Here is a 26336-nt window from a genome sequence, read left to right on the forward strand (position 1 = left end):
AAAAGATCTATATATGTGTTTGGAAATGTATTAAAAGTTTAGATACTTTTAAGTCTTTTTAAAGCAGATAAATGAGTGCTTGTATCCTGGCCTTTTGTGGCTTCTTCATTTCACGATATCCTCATTAGGTTAAAATGCCAGCCAGTCGACCAGTCTGTTTCTTGCCCTAATCAAGACTGAAACTTTAGGCCAGCAGAGTTGCTAGGTTGTCTTCTCATATGTTACCAAGGTTACTGAAAAGGCTTTTGTACATGTGACTTTCCACATTTACTTCAAATAAAACTCATCTCCTGTGGTGGTGAATCTGCTAGGTTTGGCTTTTTTATGGCTTACTCCACTCTAATATGACTGTTTACAACCTACAGTTGAGAGTTGGGAGCAACTGTTGGCAAATCGATCACACATTGGGACTGTTCTTAGTGAATATTTAATTCCAATAATCATCTTTCAATTTGGTGTGGGTCTTTGGTTGAGTTCCAGAGTCATAAAATGTTTTGTTTACCCTGCTCCATTTTATTGTTTTGTAGGGGAGATTTAGTAAGCTACTTCTTTCACTGTCTCAGAGGCCTGGGTCCAAGAGACAGATTTCTAAGTCCTTATTCAAGTGGTAGTATAGGACCAGCCAGTTTACTTACATGATTTTTAATCTCATAATCTTATAGCAATCCTACTAAATATATATTATTATCCTTGATTTTAGTGTGTAAAACGAGGCTTAGATCATTCAAATAAATTATCCAATCAAAAAATGATAAAAATAAAAGAGCCAGGCTATTTACTTTCAAAGGTAACGAACTCAAGCAGGAACATAGAAGTGTATTATTACCCATCACTTAGTTGGCAGGTTTGTTTAATTGGCTAATCTCAACTCAATTACTCTTTATTTTACTGTCTAGAGGAAAGGTTAATTGGTAAGGAAACACCAAATAAATCAGTAGAAGAAACATGTACTTTTGTCATGGAAACTAATCATTTAAAAAATCTTTATATTAGTTCATATAGTTGCTTTGGGTCTCATGTGTATTCTTAATAAACACAAACAGTCTAGCAATAGAAATCTTTGTAAATAATTCTATTCTTGAATCTCAGGGTTTTTAGTTTTTTGGGTGTGACTGGGTTTTGAATTCAGAGGCTTGTGCTTGTAACCAAGTACTTTACTACTTGAGTCACATTCCTAGGGTTTCATTCTAATTTTTTGAACAGTAAAGGTCATCCATTGACAAGTCACAAAACACTGAAAAATCCCATTTCTCCTCCTCCTCCCTTCCATCATAAGCAACATTCAAGGTTCTCATAATCTCTTTATTGTTCAAGTAAACTTTTCTTCTCTATCTACCTCTTTTAATATTACTCAGACTCATCCATTTTTTCTTTTTTTTTTCCAGTCCTGGGATTTGAACTCAGGGCTCAGGGCCTAGGTACTGTCCCTAAGCTTCTTTGTGCTCAAGGCTATTGCTCTACCACAGCACCCACTACTACAACCACAGCACCACTTCTGTTTGTTTTTTTCTGAGTATTTATTGGAGATAAGAGTGTCATGGACTTTTCTGCCTGGGCTGGATTACAGGTGTGAGCCACCGGCATGCAACTCACTTTTTTCTTTACTCTCTAAAATTCCACACCACTAAGGACAAAGGACTAACCAATGCAACAGCAACACACACAACTTGGAAATAAACTGTACAACTTGTGGTGGGGAGAGCAACTGGTGGGGAGGAAGAGTGGGAGAAAAATGAGGGAGGAGCCAACAAGTTTGATAAGAAATGTACTCACTACCTTAGTTATGTAACTGTAATCCCTCTGTAAATTACCTTGAAAATTAAATTAAATTAAAAATACATAGTCATATCTCCTCAGATATTGAAAAAAATAAGCCTAAATAAGCTCAAATTTAATCTCTTTAATCAGCCAAGGTATTGTGGAATACTCACTTGATCATTTATCTTGTACTTGTCATTTGTATTAGCAACTTTGTTTACATAGGTAAGTATGATCACGTTCACATCACTGACTTTTGTTTTTTTATAACTTTGGTCAGTCTTGGTGAAATATCCTGATTTTTGAGATATAATGTAATATTTTATAAAATGAATCTAAAATTACAGCTTTGCTTTGTTTACTGCCTCATAGAGTTGGTTGAAAAGATGTACATGAAAGATCTGTGAGTTATTGTGAAGATTAAGGGGAAAAACATTTATAGAGTAATCACATGTACACAATAATCACACAAAACTCAGTGTCATCCAGTGTTACTTCTTATCACTTTCAAACTTATGGATGAGCAAACAAGCACAGAGTAATACTATTTACAGTAGACAGTGAGGAAGGATAGGAATCACTTCTATACTTTGGTGTAAGAATGGGAAAAGGTTTGTATCTTTCTCACAATATCAATTTATGTTTATATTAACCAGATATAGTCTTTGTTATTCTCAGTTGTTACCCATGACAAGTGTTACAGAACATATGTGGAGATAAATATTTCTAATGTAATTAATATTTAATCTTGGATATAACAATATTAATTTGGTCAGATAGATTAGTAAGAGTAGAAAAAGTAAGAGATCACTTTTGAGACTTCAAACAAGAGGTCCCACTGGGACAAGTTTTATTTATAATTTTATGTTCTCAGGTTATAGTTGTATGGTATGAACAGTGTATCTGCACTTTATTCATTAGAGTGCCTCAAACATAAATGTCATATTTCTGATCTGTAATATTGTAAGATGAAAAATTTGAACATTGTGATTGATTTTCTTGATCTAATCCTCATATTTTGTTTGCCAGTTCCTTTGATTTATGCTTATTTATCATGGTAATCTATTGTCATATAAAGATGACATGTATTATTTCACATCATTACTCACTGCTATTGTTCATCTGCCACAATGGTTATCTAAACCCTTTTTAATAACTAAACCCTTTCTTGATTATAGTGTTTAATGGTAAATATATTCCCCTTGAACTCTTTAGTTTACTGGTTAGCAAGTCAGTGATATGAGAAAGAGATTTCATTGAGATAAAGTTAGTTGTCTGGGAATTCCTGCTAGCTCTCCAATGAGAAAATGAATGGCAATCACATGTGTCTTCTTTGCTTGTCTTTTTCCTTCCCATTGTTCATAGTTAAACAAATAAATACTTATTTTGTAACCACCTTGTTTAGATCATTCCACAGATTGATTTTATTATATCCTAAGTTGACCAGTGTATTATATCTGATTTATTTTCATTTTTCTATATTCCTACTCTCCTTTGTATTTATTTTCTTAGCTGCCAGACTGTATTTAGCCAATTCCATGAACAAACAAAAACAAAATCAGAGGAAGGTGACATTTTAGAAAGTCCTCTTGTCTCCTAATCATCTCATCTATTCAGTCCCCAAATGACTTTTACCTATCAAGTATTTCTTGAATCTGCCATATGTTTACAAGTTCTAGTGTGCTCAGTTTTTGCTCCTAATGTTAAATACTAAAAATTTACTTAACTTGAGGTATCCTGCTGTCAGTCATACTTTCATCAGAACCCAACGATCAGAGGAATCAGTAAGGGTTTACCTTCCAAATGTGCTTTTATCTTATCCCAGAAAAAAATGTTCTTTGGTTATAAAAATCTTCTATGACTCAATCCATCTTGACTACTCATTTATCACCATATCACATGTCAGTCATTTTTATCAACGACATCTTGCCAAACCTGACAGGGATAATTGATTCATGTTTTCTTTTTGATAAATATGGTTATATGCAAGCATTTACACATATCCAAACATTGTCTTAGAACATATGATGAACATTCACCTTTCACTTAATATGCAGTCTAAGACTTGTCCTAATGCTTTGTGGATCTTTGCTTACATAAAAACCTATGTTTCATTGCCTGTGACTACTTTTGATATCTTTAAAATAGCATTACATTTAGAAATGCTGGAAAGAACCTGAAAGTAAAATCTTTCCAAAATCTCGTAGGAAAAAATCTTTTCATTTTCAATCTTTTTTTTTCTTCAAATTTTGTACTAGGGCTTGAACCTAGAGCCTTGTACATGCTATGCAAGTACTCTAACGCTTGAACTGTGTTTACAGTCCCCTTTTTGAGACAGGGTCTTACTAATTTCTCCCTGCCTGGCCTTGAGCTTAAAACCTTCTTGTTTCTGGCTCTTGAGTAGTTGGGATTACAGATTTGTGCAACTATCCCTGGCTTTCATCTCCAGTCTTTAAAAAGTTGTCTCACCAATATCTAACTCAAATTTCTTTTGCTAATCACTTTTATCAAGCCTTTCAAAGTATTTGAATTATTTTTTATAGAAACTAGAATTCTCTTTCTCTAGGCATTCTTAGTTTAATAGCTTTAAAAAGTTAAATAAGAAAATTTGAAAAAAATAAGTAGCTACTATGAACAATTTGGGAACCACACACTATTGACTCTTGGCAAATATATTCACATATGGTGAGAACCAAGTAGAAGATATCGTAAAAACTACTTTAAAACCTTTTATAAACATCTATATTAGAATCTATCCATTAAATTTGAAGTAGGAATTGCTAGTTTTTTATATAAATAATGACAACTAGGGATAATTCGATGATAAAATTAAATTGAAGTTGTTTTAAGAGAGCTGCTTTATATTGAACTGCATGCAGTCTTTCAATGTAGCCATTTTTTCCTATTTCAATGATTTTGCTCACACAACTCACACAACTATTTTTTGCTCCCTTGCATGACAATTTATTCTTCATTTGACAACTCTCATTCTTTAAGATAAGCCCCACAGATCATCCTACTAAAAAACCTTCCCTCACTGTGACTGCTCCAGTCACATATAAGTCCATGGTAGGTTATAGATAGTGTGCAGTCACTGTATCTCGAGAAACTGATATTGTCATAGCACATAATGCAACAAAACTTTTGGCTCCAGTTGGTCAGTTGTGCTAAAATTTGCCAAGATGAAAAGAATAAAATATGACATAAAAAGATTAACTATGAAGCTAATTTTTCAAAGTCTTTTGAGGAAGAATTATGAATGTCCTTGAAAGCTTTTTAAGAGTCACCAGAGAACAGATGGGAAGAGACTAGCTTTTTCATAGACACCTGTGGATAATAATGTCTGTTTGATCCTCGCTGATCTATCTAAAAATAGCTTTTTAGTGGTAAGGTTTGCATCTAAAACATCTTGTAGATTTAGGTTGAATGAGGATAAAATATCCAGTTTCAGGAATCATTGCTACTTAATTCACCAGGAATATTAGCTCAGATACAGTGAGGACTGAAGTAAAAAAGTGTACAAATTATGAATGAAAGAACTTTTGGGGGAGACTAAATTAGGAGGATCATGAATTAGAGGCCAGCTTAGGTTACAGAGTTTATTTGAAATGAGCCTAGGCCATCCCGTAAAACTTTTTCTGAAAAATGAAATTTAAAAAAACATTTAAAAATTATTTTTCTATCAGTAGCAGTGAAAATCAACGTCACTTCTCTCTTGCGTATATTAATTACAGAACAATCTTTAAAATGTTTATTATTAACCAAGCTCCTTTCATTTTTATTAAAAAGAACAAATCCAAAGTCTAGAATTTTAAAAAAAGGATTAATGGGACTGATCATAAAAAATTAAAAATTTATTCTAGCTCTGTAGTTGTATTTTTAAGCTATATAATAATGATGTCATTTGTAAAAAACATTCAGTTTAATAAAATAGGAATAGAATTTCTTACCATTTGAATTAAGAAAATACTTGCTATTTACTATGTAGCAAACTTTCTGCTAAGTGCTGTGGGTGATAGAGATAAGGAGAGTACCTTGTCCTCATGAACTTTTCAGTGTTTCTGGGGATAAATACATAAATAGGTCTAATATATGATAAATATAAAATGAGTATTACAAAAAGGGGCAAAAAGGAGAAAAACTGCTTCTGCTTGAGACAAGAAGGCCATATTAACAGAGCACTTTGTATCTTAAGGGATGTGCAGAATTAAGAAAAAGGATAATAAGGGGAAAGGAAATTCAACAAAAATGAATGGTTTTTGCAAAACCTGAAGGAAAGAATACTTCAGGGCATTTTATGCTTCAGACATAAGCTGAAATAGTAGAAATGATGAAAAATATAGCTGGAAAGGCAGGCCCATGTCCAATTCGCTTGCTACTAATCACAAGTACCTTAAATAACTAGACTATTGGTAGGTAGAAACTGGGATATATATTAGAGAGAATATTATATGTAAGAACTTGTATAAGCAATGCAAAACTGAATCTAGAATATTAGTATTTGGGCAAGTGGTTTTAACAGTTTATGTCCTTACCACCCATCTGTAAAATTAAAAGCCAAATAGCACCAATCTTATAGAGATGTTGTAAGGATTATGTGTGTTGTCATACAATGTGCATCACTATCACTATCATCATCATGATCTTCATCATCATTATCCAGAAGACCTAGGTATTATAAAGTTAGATGTTTATGAAAAAACAGTTTATATAAATGAGCAAAGGGGAGCCAGTGTAGCAAAGTGAAGACAACGTTTGCATATCCAAAGCAGTGATTCTCAAACTTTAATGTACACATGAATCACCTAGAAATCTTATTAAAATGCTGACTGTGATTGATTAGCTTCTGCATTTCTTAGCAACTCTCAGGTGACATCTGTGCTTTGGACCAGAGACCACACTTTTGAGAAGCAAATATGAAACATCTGTTACTCAGCTGCAGCTGATGGTACAAAGAAAGTGTAGGAGTAAGTATCCAGACATGTTCAAAGACTGAATTAATATTTTGAAAAAATATAAATGTTCTAAATTTTAGATGTTGATATCTTTAAAAATAGAGTTTACTAAAATTCATTGCATGCATTCAGGCTGGACTAAGTTTGCAGACACCCAGTTTGTTCACTCTGAGCTGATTGAAGACAGAGTCAAGGTCAAAAGTAGTGACAATAAACAAGTGGACTAGAATTGGGGTTGCAAAGATCCAGAGGGTAAAATGTGAATGTGTGAGCAGGCTTTTAAATAGTGTTTTATACAGATATGTTCAGTACATTTTTAAAAAAGGGTACACAGTGAAGAGCTTTTGAATAATATTAAAATGTTTATCTTTTAATTTTTAGGGAATAAATCACTGAAACAAGCTATTTGATGCTGAAAACTGAAAGCTGTTTGGTTAAGGAAGTCCAAATTAAGTTAAGGTATACTTAAGCGAAAACAGTTGTTTTACAAAGAATGTACAGAGTATTATGAATTGCTAATAGACAATTTTCAAGTAGAGGTCCTACTAGTCTTATTTTAATGTATTAGATCCAGCTTATTTCTAATTAGCAACATCCATTTGCATCAAACAATGAACTAAGGCTTTTAAACAACAATTTCTTTCCTTAAGTACACTTAGGAGTGCCTCCTCTTATTGTGAATTTACTTGGCAAAGTAGCATAGAACATATACAGGTAAACTTTGCTTCAAACATTCAGAAGAAGTTATATAAATAACAACTTCTGATAAAACATTATTATACAATGATGACTTAAGTCCCAACTTTACTTTAAAAGTCTAAGTACTCTGTAAGAGATTTGTCAAACATCCTTGTAATGATATGAAGACATGATTTCTACTGGGACTGCTTGTCAAATGGTGCCAATATTCCTTTGAGAAGAAACTACTGCTTATTTCTTAGTTTTGATATATGACTTCACTTAGACAAAACCAGTCGTGTGGCAGAGAAATTCCAAGATGAGCCTGAAACAACTGAGCAGGAAGCCTCAAACAGCTTCTATTAACCAAGAGCAATAACCTCTGATTTATTAGGACATTGAATAAATAAGAACTTGGGAGTCCATACTGAATTTAATATAGAGAGAAAAACATAAAGCTGTTTTTTAAAATCAGAAGAATGTCAGTTGGCAAATACAGGATCATGTCAGAATTGGGAAACCATCATTTTGGAAGTCTGAGTGTAATAAAGTGAGTTGGGAAGGATTTGAAATGGATACAAATACCAGTAAACCACTTACTAATCTCAAAGAATACACGTGACTTTAGAATGCAAGATCTGATGTTCACCACACTAACCAAGTGATACAGCTTAGCAGCATTTAGACTGGGACTGTCTCATGTTATGCATCTCTGGATATGATATATGATGAGGTACATAGCATATTATATATGAATATATGCATCTCTTCAAGACATGTATAGAACCATACTTCAGTTGAGAAGAAAGTCAGGTTATAGAGAACAAGGTAAATGATGGATGAAGGAAATGAAGGAAAAATAGAAATAGAAGGTAAAGTATTTTTGAAGATATTATCCTGGAATTTTTCTTATATCAATTCACTACAAAGAAGAAAAGAGATGAGGAAGATGATTTAGACTAAAAGACTAAAGAAATAACTAATGAAATGTTATGTATAACTTACTTGGAATATTGCTACTAATAATAACCCAAAATATGGAAGATGTTTTAACCTACTGGAGAAATGTGAATACTGACTGAATACTGAAAAAAAAATCGTTCCATTTTCTATTTTCTTGAGTAAGAAAATATATATGGCTATATATAGCATAGACATGTAAATTATGTATTACAAGGTGGTGCATGATTAAGTAGCAAGAAATGAAGTATAGTGATGTTTATAATTTACTTACAAATGTTAAAATGTGTGTACATATATGTACATCATATTACATCTCATAAAATATTTAGATGGAGATGTGTAGAGAAGAAGAAGGAGACAAAAATGCATACATGATGAACTGTTATCAAATGTTCATTCTAAGAATTTAGGAGAAAGATCAGGGTATCTATGGGTATTAATTATGCTCTTTTCCTATACAATACTTTTGATAAAATTCAGTAAAAAAAGGAAAATGAAAAAGAAAAATGCAAGAAATATTTTGAAAAAAGTGGCATATTAGTTAAAATATTCTTCAATATAGGTTAGTACAATAATGGTCCAATTTTTAAAAGAAATTGCAAATTGTAACCCCCTGCACAGTATTTTTACAATAAAAACATTTAAAAAATAAATGAAGAAATTGCATTTGTCTAACTTGAGGAAATATAATTTCTTGAGATAGTTTTTTTGCTAAGGTTATGATACAGAAACTCTACAGTATAGGTATTTCATTTCCCATAAACTTCTTTCATTCAATCTTGAATTAATTGATATCCCAACTAAAATACTCTTCAGCATAATAGAGTTCTCTTTTGGCCACATTCACACCAGCATTTCTTACTGTTAGTTTTCTTGGTAATGGCCATTCTAACTGGGATGAGGTGGAATCTCAGCGTTGTTCTGATTTACATTTCTTATATAGCCAGAGATGTTGAACATTTTTTCATGTGTCTCTTGATTGGAATGTAAACTTTTTCAACCACTCTAGAAAACAGTATGGAGGTTCCTCAAAAGATTTAACATAGAGCATTCTTATGACCCAGCAATTCCACTCCTGGGCATTTATCCAATTGAACACAAACAAGGCCACACTAAAGCTACCAGCACAGCCATGTTCAGTGCAGCATTATTTACCATAGCCAAGATATGGAATCAACCCAGATAACCCTCAGTGGATGAATGGATCAAGCAAATGTGGTATATATACATAATGGAATTCTACTCATCCATCAGAAAAAAGTGATATTGTACTATCTGTAAGGAAATGGAAAGACTTGGAAAAAATTATATTAAATCAAGTAAGCCAGACCCAGAGAAACACAGGTTGCATGTTTTTCCTCATTTAAGGTAGGTAGAATGTGCCTATATACCTAGAAGTAAACCCACTTGATGGTTAAAACAAAAGTGCACTGCCACATGATAACTTATACAAATCTCTAGCATTCAGAAAGGTCAAAGTAGACGTTTTAGGAGAGGAGCACAAAGGTGCAATACCTATGTACGTCTGATTATATAAAATAATATTTGTGATCCTCTCCTAATAGTCTTCTTTGGTTTCACTGTGTGAAGATTTAGAGTCCTGTCATGTCTAAGTTTATTTTCTCTTTTTGCCATCTAGAGTGTTTATTTATAGACTTGTAGGCACATTCTAGTTGCCACAAATGAAGGAAACCATACAACTTATATTTCTTTGGGTCTGTCTTACTTTGCTTAATATAATTTTTTTAGGAGAGAATCACAAATGTTCAATAGCTATGTACATATGATCATATGGAATGATGTTTATAGAAATGAACTCTAAGAAATGGAAAGAAGAGGTATTTTGTTATTTTATTTGGTGTTTAATTTCTCCTTTGTCATTTTTACTTTTGTCTTTTTGTCTCTTTTTATATTTTTATAATCTTTTGGGGAGGGAATGGGGGATCACAGAAATGGAGGAACAATGGGTGAATAAATGCAGCAGTGATTCTCACTAACACTATGTTGAAAATGAACTATACAACTTGTGGGAGGAAGGGGTTGGGAAGGAAAAACTGTGAGGAAATGAGGGAAGGAGTGACAGTGTACAAAAAGAAATATACTCTTTATTTGACTTATTTAACTATAATTTCTGTATACATCACTTTTATAATAACAATAAAAATGTATGAAAAAATGAAAAAATATTGTTTATTATGCTGTCAGTAATCTATTGCCTAAAACATGGATCCCTGCATTGTCTTGACTAAAATGTCTTCCCTTGAAGTACTCTAGAAGAACAATAGTGCCCCAAATTGTAACTGTATATCAAAGTAAAAGCTATAGCAAAGTAGAATAAGTTCCTTTGTGAATAGATAACTGACCAATAAAGGACTCCTAACAATAACGTATTAAATAAATAATAGAAAATATCTAAGACTAGAAAGGAAATAAATTATATTGAAACACGAGCACAAAACTATTACAAAAATACATTTTGATATAATATATATTTGTTTATCACCACATTAAATAAAATCATTTTCAGGCAAATATAAGAAGCACTGCATTTTTGAAGTGTTTACCATTAAATAGAAGGAACTATTTCTAGTCTAATATGCAGCACAATAGGAATATCATAGCTCAAAATATCCTATTACATCTTGCATGAATAAATGGAAGATAAAAATGTGAATGGGCCAAAGATAATTAAGAGTCAAAAATATTAATAATTCTGATATCACCAGTCCATATGTATGCATATGCATATATACACGATTGAAATGTCACTGTACCCCATGAGTAGTATATGTTGATAAAAAATTTAGAAAAATGTTCGTGTAACTGGAAATGCTAGCTACCCTAATTTAACAATCATGTACATGTTTACCAAATTATCACACTAGGAACATAAATTTGTACAAGTAAACTAAAAACAAAATATAAAAATAAAACAAAGCATGGTCAGTGTTTGAGATATATACAACTCTAATGAGGTATGAAAATAATTTCATAGGTACTGCTATATTACTGTGATTTTTTCCCCCTGAACTCAAAATAGAAGGAAATAATATTTTGGAAAACAAAGAAGTAATTTTTCCCTATTCAAGATTCTGACAATTTTTTTGACCTTGACAATTCTTAAATTCCATTTATGGACCTATGCTTCAAAACTATTGTACATAGGCTTTCTTTACTTAAACCTGTGACTTCTCTTTATAACGAATAGGTTTTCATTTGCATCTCCTTGTTTGTGAAGATCATTGTGGTGGCTAAGATATCATTAAACTCATTACTATCATGCTTAACCCTATGGACATCATGCAGTTCTTCTGCTAATAATTGAAGCAAAAGTAAATTTTCTCTCTTAAATTACACAGTTAATTGACTGTATTTTATACTTCATTTGCTTCTAACATAGACTAATGTTAATGGATGTCCACTCCTATTTGAATATTTCTGAGGAATTTCTTTTCATATTTCTGATACGTTACATTTTCAAAGATTTAAAATTATATAGCTCTAAGGCCCCAAATAGTTTTTTTAGGCTGTTTTATTTTTTTTTTTGCTTAAATTATACACTTTCTTTCATGTGTGTCCTGGCTTGAGGAATGTGAACAGCTATATTTAAAGACTATTACAAATGAAGAATATGATTAACTCAAATGGGTATCTTATTTTTCACCTGTGCAATTAATAATTTCTATTTGCTTGTAACTTTCACTTGTGTTTCTCTAAAAGCATGCTATTGATTAACAATGATTTCATGATTATAGCCCTCTCACAATTGTTACATTAACATATCCTTTAGGACATATTAATTTATTTATTTGTACATGATTTGCTATTGCAGAGTTAGAAATAGCTGCGAATGAACTTGGAGAATCTTTCTTATATATTTTATTTGTTATATTTAACAGAACCTAAATAATATGAAAATCTTGAGGATGTTTGTCACAGAACTGATTGCAGTGAAATTTAGAATATGCTAACATTTATTTTTTAAATGTAGCATGAAGTAGACAACTTTAAAAGCTGAGTTAAAAACTCAAAGAAGCTGATCTTGACTTTTTAAAGCACAAAAGTGCAATATTTAATATAGGTCAAAATATTGAAACAGGAGAAAATTTTCTAACCAGTTATAGCCAAATCCCTTGCTGTAATTAACCTACAATTGGATCATATTTCACAGCACAGTCAGCATCTACTCCTTTCTTATAAAATTGAAGCAGATATAAAATTGAAACAGATATAATGCACTCAATTTATTTATAAATTATCAATTACATTTAGAAGCCAGTAACATAAAACAAGATCTTTAAAATTCATTAGATTCATAAGAAAATATTATTTATTTATATACTATATTGGAAAATATTTACAATGAGAAACAATACCTCATACATGTTAAGGTATTTTTGTATTCAAGATATGTATTTATAGTATTGTAACCCATTTATTTAATCTTGTTTTGTTTCTTTTCATCTTATTTTAGAATATATCAGCTTAGTTCTTAAATCACATTGTAGAGTTTTAAACCTGTTTATAATATAAATGTATCAGTTATTTAAATAATGGTAAACTTTTTGGATTAATAGAAGTTGTTTCTTCTTTGAAAACAAACTTCTAAAATTGGGTCTCCATTTTATCTTTATATAATCAAATATATTGTATAAATCAAGATTAAAAATAAAACATATTTAATATTATTATTCTTAAATGTCCACAAGACTTGTGTGTGTATGTTTGTGCATGTGTGAGCACGCATATGGATGGAAATTAACTTGAATGTAAGTTTTGTACAAAGGTAGGGTTTTTATCTACTTTCTGAGTGATGTCACATGAACAAAAAGACATGGGTAAAAGACAATGGACATATTTACAAAGCCTTCATTCTAATACATGACAATCAAAGATGTTAATGAATAAGGTGTTTCTGTCTTGTGTATACAATAGAATGTAAGGGCTTGGCAACAGAAATGAGTTTTCCATGTTCATAATAATACTCTCATTTAATAAATAAAAGCTAAATCCTCCTTTACAAAATAAGAAACATTAGTGTCAATAATTAGAAGCACAATACCAGATCCCATTTCTAAAATATCTACGCTTTCCAAGTTCCATTGCATGCATTTGGCTGTCAGTGCTTTCAGTGGAATATAAGAGAAAGTTAAATGATGACTGAATTCAACAATGACCTTTTTTTCTTTTATTTTCCTCTCTAAATTTGAATACTTTTGGCCTACATACCTCTTCAAGAATGTACTAACAGATGTAGTGGAAATAATAGCAAATCTTACTATCATGTTTTTAGTATCAAAATCATATGTATAGCTGTTAAAAATCTTACCAAAGAGCTGTCTTTCCTACAAAACAGTCATTTATCTTTAAAAAGTTATAATTGAACTTCAGTGTTTGAAAGTTGGTATAAGCTGAAAACATTTACAGTTAAGCAGGCGTGTGTAATTTTTAAAACAAAGTCAAAAGTTGAAAAGAACAGAAAAGCACTAAGTAGCAACAAGTATATATTTTAGGACCTGAGAAAAGAAAATCTTTATTGCTATTGATTAACTTGATAGCCTCTTTAAAGGTATTGCCTTTCACCCAGCTTATAATCTCCTTTCATGCAATCTTTTTCTAAAGGACAGTTTAAGTAGCTTTGCTACAAATTTCAGCATTCCTGTTTTATGTGTCACCCTACCTCTTTTTTCTTTCTGCCAGCTGTTTGCAGACCTCCTGCCACCGCAGATTCAGGCTTCCCAATTTTTCCTGTAGAATATTGGCATCTGATTTTGAGGACTGTTGAATTATTTCCTCCCCAGTTGCATTCAGTGTTCTGACAACAGTTTGCCGCTGTCCAATGCCATCCTGAAGTTCCTGTAGGATTGCAAAAGGGCAAAACAAAAATGAAACTCCATGTCCCTTTACTGAGGAAAGATTAAACAATGTGCTACCACATTCAGCTGTACTGAGAGAAAAAGAAATATAAAAACTCCAGGTGAGAGGTGCTCTATGAAACTGACATGCCCATATCCAAAGGATACAAGGCAGAAAGATACCTTTTATGTGTCAGTAAAAAAGCATCCTCTCAGTTCAGCTTAGTTTTTATTTTTGCAAGCTTGTCAGCTAAAGGATGGTATAATGTCCGACAAATCAATTGGTCGTGAACTTATCCCCACAAGGATGTTCTATGTTTAATAGTCTATAAAGTGTGGTAAAATTTAAACGTGAATAAAGTATTTGGATTTCTTTGTGTTTGTCTATAGGAGAGGTGAAAGGAACAAATAAAATTTTAGCCTAGCATTAAAAATGCCTTGAAATTTTAAAATAAAATTACTATATGAAAAGAAAATTTATCTCGAATTCTGTTTTCGCCAATGCATTTTGCATTAAAATGCCTCATAAAACTAAGAATTAATTGGTTTTAGGTGCAGCCCATCAAATATACCTCTGAGGTATAGTAATAAATTTTAAGAGAATCTATAGCCAGCAGAACATTTTTATGTGTTATTGATGGTGTCAAGTTTAAATATCTTCTACTTCTTAATTCTAAATGAAATTTTGAGTGAGTATCAGAAAATTGCTCCCTTAAAAGAAAGACTATTACTACGAGGTATAGACAAAATGAAAATGTTTTACAATTAAATACAAATGGCAATCCCTCTCTAGTTACTTCTCTTCAAAAAATAATGTAGGTTTTGAAAGACAATTAAAATAGCTTATTGCTAATCTGAAGTTTAGTAAATGAAACACTATATGGCAACTTGAAATAACTCCATATTTACAGCTAAATGATTCCAAATCCCTATGTTACTGACAAAGCAAATAAAAACGTAGAAAACATTTGCAAATGGATGTAATTCAAGTGATCCTATATTACATCTTTGTACTTCTTACCAAGCTCATAGTAGATCTCAAATTAATGCACATTATTTTACACTGAGTAAAATCTCTTAGACTTTCGTGCTACATAGATTTTCAGTACATTTAAAGTACTTTCATGTAATATTAGTTTTCATATTAGAATTCTTCACAGCCTATTTCAAGCAATTGAGACTCCATAAATCAACAAAAGCAACAAGACTACAGTATCTTACACTATATGGAAGTATGCATCGTTACTGAACTACTCATGAGCTGTCTTGACCATAGTCTCTTGAATGCACATGAGATGTGCTCTAGGAAAAAACATTCCATTTCCTTGCAAGTAGTTGACTTTGTTACACTGTTTACCACATGTTCAGGTCAGTGTTCCATGTGGCAGATACTTCTGAGGAGAAGAAAGCCCAGTTATAATGATTGGTGTCTATATTTCCATTGAACCGTACACACCTTGAGGTTTGTATACAAAAGGTTTCAGTAAGTCTCACTTTAGTAAACTCATGAATCTGAATGAAAGAACTATTAAAGGAGAGGAGAGACAGTAAGGGGACAAATGAAGGAAGGGAGAAAGAGATGAAGAAAGGAGGTTTAAATTCATCATCACCATACTATCATTAGTACTAATAATTATCATAAAATATCATAGAGATTCCAAACCAAAGTACGTACAGTTTTCTAGGTTTCAGGCACTCTCTGGTCTAATTGGAGATATAGGACCTATTTGTGGATGATAATGTGCCACATTATAGACAATAGGATAGAAAAATCAAAAACAATCAAAGCTTTGCTGATAGAAAATTCTGATGTAGTATACAAAATCCATCGTGGAGGCAGGGAAACAGGTAAAATGGGATAAGAGTCTGATTGAAAGGAATCGAGGTAAAAAGTAGAATTTTGACAATGGGCTGGAAAGAAAATGTTAGAAGGAACTGCCAAGGAAGAATCAACAGTAGCCCAGAATTGGGAGTGTATCTTTGTAATCTCACCTACTAGGGAGGTAGAGATGATACACAGCCAGATGTTGACCCAGGAAAAAGTAGGAGAGAATTTATCTGAACAGATGGGGGTATGGCTCAAGTGGAAAAAGGCCCCGGGTTGAAGTAGTGGTACAATACCCCCTCCCCCAAATCAACCCTGGTACCACACAAAAAATATCAAGGGTATAAAACTATGCTGGATTATGCAAAATAAAAGTGACTACTGAAATGGAGAAAATCCCCTTAAACAAGAAGAGGATAATTCAAGCTTAAGTTTGTATCCTTAATGGTATTCAATACTTACAAGTATTAACTACAGTTTTAAAAATTGCATAGAGATCTTGCTAAACTGCAGATTCTAATTTAGTAAGTCAGGAGAGAGACTAATGCTCTGTATTTCAGGCTCTAAGTGGAGGGGAGAGTGCTAGTCTGAGAACAACACTTTGAGTAACTTTGACTAATAAGATGATATAGTAAATGTCTCTGGATCTTTGTTAAATAATCAAGGAATTGTTATTGTTGAATACAATGCTATAAACTCAAGCTGCTTCAAAATTTTCAATCTCATCCTGTTTGCTTTGTATTTCTGATTTTAGACTTTTTACTTCATAGCTGATGGCTATGGTGACTTTTACAATCGTAGAGCAAGCAAAGATTTTATTATTTCTACTTTGCAGATAGGATGTAGAATTGAATAGCTTAGAATAAAGCAATAACTTAAAAGTTGTTAGATTTAGAACTCATTTACATAGAATCTGAAATGAAGGCATTTAGATTTTTTTTAATTTTGTGAAAGAAGAGCTCATTAAATAGTCAATTGTATTTATGTGACAAGATTTTATAACCAGTAGAAATATTTACAGTGTATGCTCTACTAGAGGAAAATTTTCAGTGATAAAGCACAAGATAGCAAAATAATAGATCAAACAGGAAGTAAATATTTGCATGTGGTGTTTTCTGGTTAGTTTCTGAGAAAGACTATAGATAAGATCTAATTTACAAAATTAAATGCAAAATCTCAACCCCCATACACAACAAACAACAAATTAATTTTAGCTCTGCAGTTCTAAATATTTTAAGTATTGAATTATTCATTACCAATACATTTTTAGTCTTTGATATCACATTAATATACTGTTGTCATAGGCATCCTTATCTAGTTCCCTGGCAATTAATATCTAGTCTTGATTTTGGACAGAAAGAAAATCATAATTAAATCTATTGGATTATTCATTTCAGAAAGCTTCTTGTGCTTTGATTCTAATATTAAAACATTCATTGTTAATAAGGAGTGCATATCAGACTCCTCTAGGGAACTTTTTCAAAATATAAAGGCCTTGGAAGCATATTGCATCAGAATCTCAAGATGGAGGGTGATGGTATACAATACCAGCTACATTGTGAAAGAAATGGAAGGCTACAGCTAGGTAGAGGGGGGAGGGGAACAAGAGGGTTAGATTTTGGAATGACTGCATTATTTGTAATTCTTTTATGCTGTTTAAATCAAGATGTGGTCCTAAATTGCAGAAATTAATGTTATATATCTAAATCATTCAAGTCTAGTCAAATTAAGAGGAAGAAACAGAAATAAAAGCTTGAAAGTAAGTGCTATCTTGTCAGAGAGAAAAGAATATGAGAAAAAATATCTACTAACTTCCAAATAAAAACATCACATAAATTTTAGGAAAATGTACTTGTAAAACTTTCCAAAAGTGTATGAAATGCCAATAAGTAGAAATAAAATATGACAAATGAAGGGAAAGAGGGAGCAAAGATGCAGTTATAAGAAATTGTACAATGACAAACTGAATGTACTATGTAAGATATAAAACAATGACAAAAATATTTTCACAAACTCGAGATAAAAATTAAAAAAAAAACAGGACAGTAACTGCTGGTTAGAAAAAAAAATAAAGCCTGGGGGAAACAGAAGAAAGAAAACGAATTTTCAGTGAATAAGTAGATTTGTCTAACATCAGATCCCAAAGGTGTCCTTGTAATTTTGTGACTGAATTATTTTTGAGACTGATTCATCATTGTTGGCTCGCTGTATTGATTGGTGAACTGAAAAACACATAATAAAATGAACCTGTGAACAGTTGTTAAAATTCTAGGTAGAGTTTTAAGTTGCAGTTCTAGAAAAATATCATGCTCCATTTTTGTTCCCTTATCCTGACTAAAATCATCCCTTTTTTCTCCTGGCTGACCTCCCAAATCCAGATTTGTTAACAGTTTTGGGAGCTTTTTTCAAATGTAAGTTTGTATTTCTTGTCAATCCCGCAACTCTGCCATTACCATCTACAGAAATCTTAATATTTCAGAAAATATCTTTCAACTTTTATCGAACAATGCATTTTTAAAATGGAGGCAACATGAATGGGTAAATACCCAAAGCCCAGAGCTCGTCAAGCAGCAGGGTTCATCCAGCTAAGCCTGTTTACCAAGTATCTGCTAATGGCAGACCTCAATGATACAGAGCAAGCATCTGCAGAAGACAGTCAGAAAGGTGAAACATGATTAAAATATAGAAAATGCATGAGTAAGAAAAAGGAAAAGAGGGCTGGGAAGGTAGCTCAGTGGTAGAGCGCTTGCCTTGCATGCCTGAGGCCCTGGGTTCTATTCCTCAGCACCACATAAGCAAAAAGAAAAAAGCCGGAAATGGCGCTGTGGCTCAAGTGGTAGAGCGCTAGCATTTAGCTGAAGAGCTGAGGGACAATGCCCAGGCCCAGAGTTCAGGCCCCATGAGTGGACTCCACTACACAATAAAAGAGTATGGCTTTCTCTACTCATCTAATATGCCCTTGCATATTGCCCCAAATGCCAAGAAGCAGCTAAGACCTGTCATGCTTCATTGTTAGGCAAAATAAGAACTTGAAACACAATGAAAGTATTCAACAAAAGTAAACACCTAGAACCTGAGTCCTTGAAAATTCGTAGGGCTACAGGTGGGCTCATTGCAAAAATGAGATGTACAAGTCGTTACGTCGAAAGCGAACTTTACAACTTTGGTGGGGAGGGGGGGAGGGGGGGAAGGATGGGAAGGGATGGGAAGGGGAAACAAAGGAGGAGGCTACAATGCTTGATAAGAAATGTACTCATTGTCTTGCCCATGTAATTGTAACCCCTCTTTACAGTATTTTCACAATAAAAAAATTAAAAAATGACATCTATCTATACCTATTTATAAGGAAATTGAAATGTTAAGAATAAGAGTTCTTCAAGGTGAGACTCAAGACCCAGAATGAGAAGAGCAAGAATCAGGTCTACCTAATACCTCTAATACCTAATACCTCTATGATCAAGGTCAAACAACTCAGAACAGGAGGGAATGTCTAAAGGGCTTCTGTATCTTTTCGCTCCTCTGCATTTGCAGCTTGCTTTCCTGACCGCCCCCCCTGACAAGATTAGGTATAGGTTTCCAGAAAAAAGATTGGCCCCTGATAAATTTTATGGTATAAACTCATTATTTATATGCAATACAAACTAAGTGCTCCTTCATGAGATATATATATATATAGAGAGAGAGAGAGAGAGAGAGAGAGTAAAATATTTATGCAAACATTAGATTTAATAGCTGAAAATTAAGTAATACTGAAGGAATATTTTCTTATCTTGACCATATCTACAAATTTTATCTGAACTACAGATTCAACTTCCGTAGATCCATAGGAATTTTGCTAGTAATTTTCAAACTAAATTAAATTAAGGAGAAGTTTTTGTAAACAATCAGAATTTAAACACACTCCTTTAGCCTCTTTCTTGTGGTATCATTTTATTATCTTTTCAGTAAATAGTTTCTGTGTCTCAGTAATAAAAAATACTGCCATCATATGCATGATTTTGTTACTTTTTCAGAAAATCAGAGTTAGGAGATGATTCAGATAGATTTTATTACATAGCCTTTTTATCCTATGAGGTACAATAGAGTATTTGCTCACTGGTACTATTTTCTGTCTGTTCTAGATAATGGTTCATATAAAATAATAATGATATTTCCTCCTAAAACTGGAATTAGACTGTTTCTTTTTTAAAGCAAGTATTATCCCAATGAACAAAAGGAAAATTATGCACTTAGGGGTTTATTTAAATGAGACATTTACCTAAAATCAAATTAAGTCTAGTTTTTTTGAATATGTTTATCTTGTTCACATCGGTGATTTATATACTCATTATTAACCCTGCTAATGTAGATAGCAAATAAAGTTATCATAAAGTGTTTTAAGTACCACATGTTTGTAAGGTTATTGTAGGCTTTTTTGCTTGTCCCATGAAATTCTGCCCTAAACAATATGCATATATGCATGCATGCACACATATGTACAAACATACATTCTTAAGTTTCAAGAAGGAATTTAGTGGAGAGTGTTTTCAAAGACAAAAATAAATATTCATGTTAAATTTCTACCTTTAGCGATACAAAGTGGGGGACTTCACATTAAATCTGGACTCAAAACATAGTTGGGAAATAGAAATTTGTTTAATTATTTGAATGTCTTTAGGTGAGACATGTATGCATTCTATTACTCTCTAAAGGCACCTAAATTGCTTTGACAAAGCTTGTTATATAGCACATGACTTTGGCAAAGTGAATATGTTTTCTCTTGTTAAAATCAATGTTAGCCTCCTCTGGGTTCAGATTTATTTAGTCCTTCTTGGGTTCTAAATCATTCATGAGAACTTCAAGAGAAATACTTAAGAACATTTAAGAGCTGTTTTTCTCTCCATTTACCTAGGTTTGTTAAGGAAACAAACTGGTTTTTCTCTGCTAAAAAGGCAACTCTTATCCACGGGTGAGACTGCATCTTTTACATAAGCAAAAAACACTCTTTTGACAAAATATTTGAAAGGACAGGGAGGTCATTTAAAGGTATTATCAATTTTTAGAGGTATTATCAATTTGAAGCCACACAGTATTTGTTCAAAAGTCACTGAGTAGGTAGAGAAAATTACAGTGAATATTTATGCATATGTAGGAATAGCAACAGAATTGATTTCTAAAAGAAAAAAAATAGTGTGTTCATAAAATTGATTGTGGACTTGAAATATCTGATTAAAATGTCTAATTCATTGGTTCTGAAAAGTTATTCTCCACTGACATTTATCACAATTATCAAATATTTTCAGGCATTGTGCTAGGAGTTGTTTATCTTTGACTACAAGAGGAAGACTAGCTTGGAGAAATTCTATAACAGAAAGGATCAGGTAGGAAATATTACAGTTGTGAAGTGAGGGGATATGACGGAGAAGAGAGGAGAAGGTAGCGTAGAGAAAGGGAAGGGAGATGAGGAGAGGAGAAAGACAGATTAAGGGAAGGAGAGAGGAGACAGAGAGAAAAGATAGACACAAAGAGACAGAGAGGAGAGAGAGACAGAGAAAAAGAGAAATTGGGAGAGATGAAGAGAGAGATGGGGGAGAGAGAAATGGAGAGAGACAGGGTGAGAGATAGGCTAGTAATTAAAATTATCCACTAACAAACCTGTTCTATTCTGATTTTCATGTATTTCAGGTGTTTTCACTATAGCAGTATCTATAAATGACTGTTCAATGTAAGTAAAGTGTTCAATGCAGATAGGTATTCTTTCAGATGTGATTTATTGAACAGACACTTAGATTAACTATTCCACATATGATGTGTTTCAAGATAAGCAATCATGCTCTCGTCAACTCTCTGAATAGGAGAAATCATTGCAAGCACATATAATATTCTATACTGTTGTAATACAGAAGTGGATACTTCTTTGTGAACAAGATAGATTAATTGTGTTAGGATGTGCATGATTGTAGCTGTGTACATATGTGCATGCCTTGGTTGGGAGCTTTTGTATGGAAAATAAAGAGGGTGTAATAATTATTATGAATGTCTTGAGGGTAACTCTATCCATTTCTTGTATTACTAGACATAGTAGTGAGCACTCTTTAGTTTCATAATTGCTTAAGAAACATTAGTTGGTAAACAGCAGAAAACAAAGCAAGATATCACAGTCACCTAGACTGGTTTCTCATTGAGATATATTCAAAAGTAATATTATGAAACATATATAGTACAGCAGCATAGGAAAGAAACCAAAGGAATAATAGAGTTTTATCAAAGTCTTATCTCTTACCACAAATAACAAGTTATCAAGCAGGGGCTTTAGTTTCTCAGGCTCTTGAGAATGGAAAGGCCCAGAAATAAGATAAAGAAGGATAAAACCAGATCTCTGTGTCTAACATCAATTAATTAATTTTAAGCATTTAGCTTACATTGTGGGAGTCCCAAGACATCAACTAACCCTCCACATCTAAGTACAAGTTGGGCCATCACTAAGCCTTATGTGACCTTCTCCCAAGATAAGCAGGTATTAAATATAAGCTTCTCTTTTTTCTATCAAGCCCTAAATTTCACAGGTTAGGTTTCTTATTTTCTAACTCATTATCTGCTGTTAGGTAAAGCTCCTCTCCTTCATGAGTAGATAAGAAGTGGCCAGGAAAAGCCCAATTGGGTATATCTTGTTGACTGGGCATATCCTCTGGAGACTTAAAATATCAAGCATAAGTTCACTCTCTCTCTTTTCTCTCGCTCTTTCTCATTAGACTACAGATACATTATTAACAATCTTGACTATTAGAACCATATACAAACAAAGAAATCTAAGAATAAAACACAAGAGGACTTAAGTCCTCTATTAGAACATACACAATTATCCATATAAATATTAGCAACGCCTAAGATGTTAGCAATAATTATAGCAACTACGTGGCAATAAAAGAAGTGAAAATTATAACAGGTTTGCCTTTCTGATTGCTGAAAGTAATCTGTATCAAATGTAACTATTAAAAGCTTTTATATCCCCAGCAAAAGAAAGCTTTTTAACCTAATTGAAACTGATGTCCTTTGTTCACTTTATTATTTATTTGAATGGCATCTGTATTTTCCCACTTACCAGCCTAGAAAACAACAAAACATCTATGTTTTATTCCCTCTCATTCTTTCCCCCAGCTCTCATCCTATCTTACTGATTCAAACTGTGAACCCATCAGTGGTGTTTGCCCACCACCTTGTTTATTACACTTTTTCTCAAATTCATTTACTGCATAGCTTCCTACACAACCCTTTCATATTAGTACTCCAAACTGGCTGTTCTACTGGTGAATTTTCTGATCAAAAATTCATACTAAATACACAGTTATCTCCCCCATTGAAGCACAAATAGTATTCCTGGAAGAAATCTTTCTAGGCTTATCAAAATGACTTCCCAATTTCTTTCTCTTTTTTTTTTTTGGCCGGTCATGGGGCCTGAACTCCGGGCCTGGACGCTGTCCCTCAGCTCTTCAGCTCAAGGCTAGCGCTCTACCACTTGAGCCACAGCGCCACTTCCGGATTTTTTCTTTTTGCTTATGTGGTGCTGAGGAATCGAACCCAGGGCCTCATGCATGCAAGGCAAGCGCTCTACCACTGAGCCACCTTCCCAGCCCATGGCTTCCCAATTTCTTCATCCATGAAAAGTCTGCTAGACAATTCAACTACAATGAGAAAGTCAGAGAGATCCCTTAGTTCCCTTTCTGTTATTTCTCTTTCATCAAGCATTGGTACATTTGTACTTATTGAATCCCTTTTATATAATCCACTAAATAAGAAACACCATGACAGCAGAAACCGTAAATGCTTTCACCACTTTAGTGCCTAGCAAAGTGCCTACCACATAGTAGTACTCAAAACATAGTTGAAAAATAGATATAAATAGAGTTGTATCCCCAGATACAATTATGTTTCAACCAGTAGATATCTATTATCCTGTATAATACTAATGCACACAGACTTTGTCTGCCTTATGGTGTGTTTTTAGACTTATAGAAAATTATACTTCATTATTTTGATTCAAAGTTTATGAATGTTCTTTGTGCAGAAAGTATGTCATCTTCAGCTTTGAAACTTCTAACATGCCTATCAGTTAAAACTTTTTGACTGAATGACTAAATGAATGAATAAATCTCCTTGTTTTGGTATGCCATGAAGTGGCAGAATTTTGTTAATGTTGAGGCATTTCTAAGCATATAGCACATGTGATAAAAATCATAATTAAATTCCAGATTCTTATTTTAAAATATATAATAAGCTTCTAAACAATATAGAGTTGATGATTCTGATAAAAATCATAATTAAATTCCAGTTCCTTTTTAAAATATATATATAATAAGATTCTAAACAATAAATATAGAGTTGATGATTCTGAGGCGACTATTGTTAACAGCTGGTCAACAAAAGTTCATGGGTTCAGCACTTTATATGGATAGCACGTATATCATAAAGCAGTGTTTTCACAAAGCCCAACACACTATTTCCTAAGCAGCAACACTGAATTCCAATAGACTCTTTAAAGGAAGGAAAAATGAAACAAACCAAATTATGACACATTCCTATCATTCTCAATCTCCAGGTTGTGCGAATGGCTTCACCCATATTTCTCTCACCTAATAAGAATAAAGACAGCCTCACATGCAGACAATGTATATGAATGGCCAAGGATCACATAGAAAGATGCTTAACATTGATAATTATCAGAAAAATAAAATCCTGGAAATACCACTTCAAATTGCAATAATTAAAATGAATAGCAAGATCAAATACTTGGGTACAGAGTGAAAAGAAGTCTCCACCATCACTGATAGCACTGTAAAAATAGCATGAATACTTTAGAAAAAAAACATTTGGCAGTATCTTATAATGTGACAAATTTGATTCAGTCACTTCACTTGTTAGTATTGATTCACATTAAATGAAAACTTATTCTCACAAAGATTTAAACACATGTTCTTAGTATCTTTATTCAAAGCAGTAGCCTCAAACTGAAAACAACTAGATTGTCCATCTGGAGAATGGAAGAATTATGTCATTTTTATACAATAAAATATTAATCAGCAATAAAAGGGAATGAACTACTGATAAACTTACATTATCAATGAATTTTCAAACAACTATGTTGATTGAAATAGTGCACATTGCCTGGCTCCATTCATATGAACACATGACCAAACAAAATCAATGTATGGTGTTAAAAATCAGATAAGGAGGTGCCTATGTGGGATAGAGATTGGCTGGAAGGGGGCACGGGACATGTTCGTTATGTGATATAAACACACTATTTTTGTCAAGTTCTTGGTTTTATGAGTAGGATCATTTGACCGAAATTAACAGAGTAGTTAATAGTTATAAGGTTGACAATCTTAGGGACATCGTCTTATACTTCCTTATATAACCAGTATAGTCACACCAGATAACAAATCATGGAAAAATAGAGGGCTAAATCTATGGACAGACTAAAATCATTAACTAAACATAACAGGTTTAAATTTTATATAAGAACAAACTCTAAATCTGCTCCCAACTAAATCTGTTCCATCTCTTGTGAATTTTACCTCAAAAAAAATAAACTAGGACTTTTTATATGAGTACTGTGGTTTGAGTGTGTTTGCTCAGTTAGCACTCTACCACTTGATGTATGTCTCCACTCATTGTTTCTGCTTATTCTTTTGAAGTCTTGTGGACTTTTCTGTCTGGAATGACTTCCAAACATAATCCTCTGGATCTCAATGTCTTGAGTAGCTAGGATTACAGGCATGAGACACTGGTGCCCAGAGAAAATATCACTTTCAACTACTTAACTGTCTCACTTACATGCTACTTTAGCTATGCTAACAATAACTATACTCAATACATTAAAGTTCTTTATTATTTTACACAGAAATATAGATTCTTTATATGTCAGACATAGGCTGATTGTCAAACCTCAGTTATTTGCAGCCAGCATTTAAAAGTGTTGGGCTGGGGATGTGTGGCTCAGTGGTAGAGTCCTTGCCTAGCATGCACAAAGCTCTGGGCTTGAATCATCAGTACCACATTAACAGAAAATGTTGGAAGTGGCACTGTGGCTCAAGTGGTAGAGTACTAGCCTTGAGGAAAAGAAGCAGGAAAGTGCCCAGGACCTGGGTTCAAGGCCCAGGACTGGCAAACAAAAAGAATTTAAAAGTGTTCAGAAACTTATAAAGTTTATATCAGGTTACAACTTAATGAATTGGCTTAGATCATATATTGAGATACTATTCTTCCTGACTTAGTGAACTGGTGGAGATCATATATTGATATACTTTTATTCCTTTTTATTCC

General features: G+C 32.9%; 1 protein-coding gene across 1 annotated transcript in view; it reads right to left on the reverse strand.

Annotated features, from left to right (window-relative positions):
- LOC105993437 (dystrophin-like) overlaps positions 1 to 26336 on the reverse strand; it is a gene marked incomplete at its 3' end in the record, with an annotated part of 1816642 nt that overhangs the window by 598069 nt on the left and 1192237 nt on the right. The window contains 1 exon segment of the mRNA XM_013026710.1: positions 14035 to 14210. Within this exon segment, the coding sequence (XP_012882164.1) occupies positions 14035 to 14210 (176 nt within the window).

Source organism: Dipodomys ordii, unplaced genomic scaffold (genome assembly GCF_000151885.1).
Source record: "Dipodomys ordii isolate 6190 unplaced genomic scaffold, Dord_2.0 Scaffold96, whole genome shotgun sequence".
Lineage (NCBI taxonomy): Eukaryota > Metazoa > Chordata > Mammalia > Rodentia > Heteromyidae > Dipodomys > Dipodomys ordii.